Source organism: Austrofundulus limnaeus, unplaced genomic scaffold, assembly GCF_001266775.1.
Source record: "Austrofundulus limnaeus strain Quisiro unplaced genomic scaffold, Austrofundulus_limnaeus-1.0 Scaffold649, whole genome shotgun sequence".
Taxonomy (NCBI): domain Eukaryota; kingdom Metazoa; phylum Chordata; class Actinopteri; order Cyprinodontiformes; family Rivulidae; genus Austrofundulus; species Austrofundulus limnaeus.
This window is the reverse complement of record NW_013953051.1, coordinates 235,887-242,367: the sequence shown is the minus strand read 5'-3', so window position 1 is coordinate 242,367 and position 6,481 is coordinate 235,887. Positions and strand designations below refer to the sequence as shown.

Here is a 6,481-nt window from a genome sequence, read left to right as displayed (position 1 = left end):
CAATTGACTTAATCTGATGAATAATCTGTTGATTTGATCTAATAAATAATCTGTTGATTTGATCTAATAAATAATCTGTTGATTTGATCTAATAAATAATCTGTTGATTTGATCTAATAAATAATCTGTTGATTCGATCTGATAAATAATCTGTTGATTTGTTCTGATAAATAATCTGTTGATTTGATCTAATAAATAATCTGTTGATTTGATCTAATAAATAATCTGTTGATTTGTTCTGATAAATAATCTGTTGATTTGTTCTGATAAATAATCTGTTGATTTGATTTAATAAATAATCTGTTGATTTGATTTAATAAGTAATCTGTTTACACTGATGAAGGGAAAATAAATAAACATTTCAACACTCTCCTTCAACCAAAACATCCAAACAGACTCAGTAAAAACTTTTTGTATGTTTTTGTTTTTTGTTAATATTTTTGCAAATTAATAAATAAATGGTTAGGGATTAGGACTGATTTACAACTTTAACTCTATTTATTATAAATAATTTGATCATTTTCTTTTAATGGGACCATACATGAAGCCTGGTCTGATTTCCTCCGGACCGTTAGGTGGCGCTACACCACCGGAAACAACCCGGTCCGACAGAGACCGACGTTTTCCTCCTGCTGTCGGTGCAAAGCTTCTGAGCTGACTGTGAGTAAAAATAAACACGATTTATTTTAAATTTATGGGTTATTATTGACAGAGTGCAGCACGTTACTGAAATTATAGATGCGTCATACACAATGTTTGTGAAAGCGTGATTTGTTATTCTGTGTAGTTAGCAGGACGTTAGCGTCTTTTAGCACGAAGCTAACGTTAGCGTTAGCATAGGGTTCCCGCGGACAGGGTAACGCACCTGCAATATAGCTTCTGTTAGAACGAAGCTAGTTAGCATATATTAGGACGAAATAAAAGATAACATTTTGTATTTTGTAGGACGACATTAAAGTCAGCATTTAGGACAAAGCTAACGTTACTATCATTGATAAATATCACTGGATTGGGCGTCACGTGACCTGGTCGCGATTCGCAAGGGGTTTTTTATGCTAATGCTAACGTTAACCATTGAAACCAATGAGCAGAACGTAGCGCGGTGCAAACAAACTTTATAAATGTACAAATGGTACAAATACTTTGCTATAAACTCCAGGTAAATATTACGCATATTTAACCAAAATTAATCATTTTAATCTTAAAACCTGTACACTAACATTTAAATTGCTCCAATGTTCATGTTGAACCTTATTTAAAATCGATTTTATCTGTTGTAAAATATATTATTTATTGATATTAAACATGTAAAATATGGACTTTATTGGATACTGACTATTAGACTGCATATAAATACAGAAATAATGATGTAGACCCACTAATGACAGACAGTAATGTAATGATTGAGCATCATAAACAAAACTAGTCACATTGTCAGACAGGCCGCTTTATTCAGATAGTATTTTTCTATATTCAGTATTTGTGTGTTTTTCAACATTTCCAGAGAAAAGGGAGACAAACGTGTGTCAGCTGTGGGTCGGCTTCAGATACAGTCTGCATCATTATAAAGCTGAAGAATAATTATTTGTTATAAAAATACATTCATTAAACAATTCTTTGTGACCTGAAATAATTTCTACTTTTTTAGTTTTTACTGATGTTTAAATTATTGTAGTTTACAGCAAAAACTTCTATAGTTTTATAGAAGAAATATTTGTTAAACACACACACACACATGAGAGACACACACACACACACACACACACACATATCACTATACATGAGAGAGACACACACACACACACACATCACTATACATGAGAGACACACACACACACACACGCACTTGGACGATTAACTTAATTATTTTAAATGTCTAAGACTCAGGTCTGATTAATAAATATATAAATACCCAGCTGTCAGAACTCATTGATTTGTATGAAAAACTCCTGTGAAACACAAAATTCTTATTTTAAGCCACTGTTTTAGTCATTTAAATTAGTTATCTATTTTAAATTTCCTCAGCTTTATTTTGAACCATAGTTTGTAAAAATGGAGCTAGTAATAAATTTAAAAGAGTTTTTCAACAGGATGACGCCTCACAGTCCACTGACCTCCAGTCATTGTGTTGAGGCTCCTCAGCGCAGAGCAGAGCTCCAGTGTGTGCACGTCAGTGTAGCTAGCAACACGCTAGCCACGCCCAATCCACTAATATATATCAATGCTTAGTATCTGTTAGCCTTTAAAACTGATAATTAATAAAGCTACAAACTGTGGCTGTAAATACGATTTAATGCATTTCCATATGGTTAAGATATCTTTTAAATAATCAGTTTCTGGTAATTTCCCATGTATTCAGACTGTTTTTATGCTCCATCTCATAAATCTGTTTCTCCATTTTTGTCTTTTTGTGAGCAGTTTTCTTGGTTCCAGATCAGAATCGGTTCAGTTCTGACTACGTTTTAAAACTTCTGATGTCACATACAGTGTTTATTCCTTCAAAATAAAAGTTTCTCAGTTTTATTTTGAACTTTGTACACAGCGTTTTACATAACTCCTATGTTGTGTATTATTCATAGTAAGCATTTGTTTATGATGTTGTTGAAGAAGCAGCTGTCATTTCTACATCTGATATACAGTTTTTTAGCTCAGCTGGTTCACTCGTCACTGATGAGATGTAAATAATTGGTGTTCGGGGATTGAAAGCTGTTGATGTGGTTTTTCAGATTTAAAGAGTCCACTGAAGAGGAAGCTCCCCTTCTTGTCAGCCCACCATGGCGGACATCAAGAACTTCCTGTATGCCTGGTGTGGAAAGAAGAAACTGACCCCGAGCTACGACATCCGAGCTGCGGGGAACAAGCTCAGGCAGAAGTTCATGTGTGAGGTGAGTCCTCCGTCTGTCTTTCATTCATTCATTCATTCAGGTTTTCAGTATCTGACTGTGAACGCTCTCGTCCTGCAGGTTCGAGTCGATGGCTTCAACTACACCGGGATGGGAAACTCCACCAACAAGAAGGACGCTCAGAGCAACGCCGCCCGGGACTTTGTTAATTATCTGGTCCGAGTCGGAGAAATGAGTGCAGCTGAGGTCCCGGCTCTCGGGGTCAGAAATGCAGTTTTTGTTATTTAAAACTCCTCCTGGTTTTAGGAGAAAATATGAAACCTGTTTTAATAAAACCCTGTTCTGTTTCAGTGTGAACAAACAGTTGTGTTTGTCTGCTGTCGTTCTCTGAAGGTAAATGTTGGGTTTTGTCTCCAGGTCAGTTTTCCAGTTGTAGACCAACCTGGAGGAGGAGGAGAAGGAGGAGGAGGGAACAACCTTCCTCCTGGTGGTCCTCTGCCTCCTCATCTTGTGGTCAAAGAGGAAAAAGGTCAGACCTGCAGTTTGGACTCCTGTCGTCTTAAAACACGTTTCCTGTTTGAAATCTCTGTCCTTCTCTTCCAGATGAAGGTGGGTCCGGTGGTCCGATTCCAGGAGTGACGGGACAGGGTTACTCAGGAGGACAGTTTGGAGGAGAAGGAGTTCAGTGGGAACGAGGAGCCAACCTGAAGGAGTACTATGAGAAGAAGGAGGAGCAGGAGGCTCAGGCGGTACCAGACCCTGTTCTTCTGGACCTTCAGTCTGACTGAAATGACTTCAGAGAGCTTCGGTCCATGAAAACCATGCTTTTATTTTTCAGACCCTGGAGTCTGAGGAGGTGGACCTGAACGCTAGCCTCCACGGGAACTGGACCCTGGAGAACGCCAAGGCCCGTCTGAACCAGTTCTTCCAGAAGGAGAAGACCAGTGCAGAGTATAAATACAGCCAAGTGGGACCGGACCACAACAGGTCTGGACCAGAGCAGCCTCATCAGAAACCAAACTCAGTCTGATGGTTTAGGTTTCCAGGTTTTAGGAACCGGATCTGGTTTTTATTCTGTTGGTCAATAAGCTAAAACAAACTTTTAATCTGAAAGTCTGAGTTTGATTCAAACCAAATACTTTGTTTTTATCTGTTTTATTGAGTTTTAATTTTAGCTGCAGTTCTTAGTTTCTGTGAATCAGTCAGGATTAATAATCTGAACGTTTGCAGCTACTTCTGATGATGATGATGATGATCTTCATCTGATGCTGTTGTTTGAAGCAGAAAATAAATTATTTTAAATCATTTAGCAAAGATAAAAACAGTAACAGATGTGAAATGTGGAGAAAAGATGAAGACTTCTTCTTCCTCCAGTTTCTCCTGTTTGTTGATTTTATCATTTTTAGCTGAATTTTTTTTTTAAAGTTTGATGTGAAAATGTTGGTTTAGAGTTAAAACCCTTTAAATCCTGTTAAACGTCCACAGACCAGTAAATGGTTCTGTTTGGGTCGGTCAGTCCAGCTGACGGGTCCGTTGGTTTCTGATCGACCCTGTTTTGTTTGTGGGATCTCTGCAGTCCGATCCTGATCCAGTCTTTGTCACCTGTGGCAGAGCTGAAAATAAAACTACAACTAAAGAGTTTCTGCAGTAAAACAGTTTTATTCACTAAACTTCAGGTCACTTTAGTTTTTTTCTCAGGTTTTAGTCTGAATTGTTTCAGCTTCACGTCTGAGTTTCTTTCATTTCTACCACCTGTGAGTCAAACAGGAGTAAAACCTTTACGACAACAAACTCCTCTGGGTCTGAGCTCCTCAGCTGGTGTTTGTTGGTCTGCAGAACTGGTCTTCAGGATGTTCCTGTATGTTTTTCTGCTGGACTGATGCAAACCCAGAGACCTCCAGAGTCACAGTTTGTTCCTGAACCTTAGCCCAGTCCAGGGATCAGAACCGCTCCGTCTGTCCACACAAGCAGTCAAAGAACAGAGTGAAACCTGAGGGGACACCAGAACTCACAACCACACTGAACGAAGACATGGGACGGGGTTTAGGTGCTCTAAATCTGTCCCATGGTGCAGCTGGGGGGTCGCTGGAGTCTGGTTGTGATTTCTGGTGTCGCTGTTCACCGCAGGAACACAAACCATCCAGGAGAAACTGCTGGCTGCTGCCGTTTGATAATCCTAAAAGTCCGGCAGAAAAACATACAGGCTTCCTCCTGAGGACGCAGCAGGTGAGTGCAGCTCCTCACGCCAAGCATACTCTGGGGCTTTTACTCTGAAAGGCACAGGAAGTGACGCTGCAGTGTTTGTGTTTGCAGGAGCTTCATCGCAGAGATGCAGCTGTTTGTGAGGCAGCTGGGCAGAAGTAAGACTTAATTTATAAACTGTTTTATACCTGTTTCACCTGGACACCAGGTGCAGCTGTCAGCAGGTCACCTGTTGTTGTTTCACCTGGACACCAGGTGCAGCTGTCAGCAGGTCACCTGTTGTTGTTGTTTCACCTGGACACCAGGTGCAGCTGTCAGCAGGTCACCTGTTGTTGTTGTTTCACCTGGACACCAGGTGCAGCTGTCAGCAGGTCACCTGTTGTTGTTTCACCTGGACACCAGGTGCAGCTGTCAGCAGGTCACCTGTTGTTGTTTCACCTGGACACCAGGTGCAGCTGTCAGGCTGATCCTCCTGTTTTCTCAGAGATCACGGCTCGAGAACACGGCTCCAACAAGAAGCTGGCGGCTCAGTCCTGCGCTCTGTCCATAGTCCGACAGCTGTACCACCTGAGAGTCATCGAGCCGTACTCTGGAGTCACCAAGAAGAAGGAGGGAGAGACGGTAAACAGACAGACAAATAAACACACACAAATAAACACACAAAAACACACAAACAAACAAACAGGAAGTAAGGTCTGTTAAAGGAGCAGCAGTAACACCTGACTGTCTGCTTGTCCTCTGTCTCCAGTTGGACATCTATGAGGTCAACTTTTCTCCAGAACTGCAGCAGCAGCTGGCTGAGGTGGTCCAGAATCTGGGGATTTTGATCCCCCCTCCTGTGAGTCCTCTGTAGACCTGAATGAGCGAGGGTCCTGTTCCCTGGTGTCTCTGTTGATTACTGTTTGTTGTCTGCAGCCCTCGGACCCCAGCTGTCCAGTGTCTCTGGTTCAGGGGAAGATGGCGTCCTTCGAGCCCTCAGAGCGGCAGAGTGTCTCCGGCGTGGTCCCCTGGTCCCCACCTCAGGTCAACTGGAACCCCTGGACCAGCTGCAACATCGACGAGGGTCCTCTGGCCTTTGTACGTCCATCAGTTGTCTGATTTATTGTCTTTGTTGTCCTGGTGTCCTCTGCAGCAGACTGAGACGTTCCTGTCCTAAAGGACCTTGTTGTCCTGGTGTCCTCTGCAGCAGACTCAGACTGAGACGTTCCTGTCCTAAAGGACCTTGTTGTCCAGGTGTCCTCTGCAGCAGACTGAGACTGAGACGTTCCTGTCCTAAAGGACCTTGTTGTCCAGGTGTCCTCTGCAGCAGACTGAGACGTTCCTGTCCTAAAGGACCTTGTTGTCCAGGTGTCCTCTGCAGCAGACTGAGACGTTCCTGTCCTAAAGGACCTTGTTGTCCAGGTGTCCTCTGCAGCAGACTGAGACGTTCCTGTCCT

At 41.9% G+C, this 6,481-nt stretch overlaps 1 protein-coding gene across 1 annotated transcript in view; it reads left to right on the top strand.

Annotated features, from left to right (window-relative positions):
* Window positions 1-579: 579 nt before the first annotated feature.
* Window positions 580-6,481, top strand: part of dhx9 (DEAH (Asp-Glu-Ala-His) box helicase 9) — a 15,167-nt gene continuing 9,265 nt past the window's right edge. The window contains exons 1-10 of the mRNA XM_014027436.1: window positions 580-660; window positions 2,727-2,885; window positions 2,964-3,104; window positions 3,261-3,372; window positions 3,447-3,592; window positions 3,682-3,830; window positions 5,157-5,203; window positions 5,530-5,666; window positions 5,794-5,883; window positions 5,961-6,122. Of these exons, the coding sequence (XP_013882890.1) occupies window positions 2,775-2,885; window positions 2,964-3,104; window positions 3,261-3,372; window positions 3,447-3,592; window positions 3,682-3,830; window positions 5,157-5,203; window positions 5,530-5,666; window positions 5,794-5,883; window positions 5,961-6,122 (1,095 nt within the window). The 5' untranslated portion in view covers window positions 580-660; window positions 2,727-2,774. The remainder of the gene's footprint in view (window positions 661-2,726; window positions 2,886-2,963; window positions 3,105-3,260; window positions 3,373-3,446; window positions 3,593-3,681; window positions 3,831-5,156; window positions 5,204-5,529; window positions 5,667-5,793; window positions 5,884-5,960; window positions 6,123-6,481) is intronic.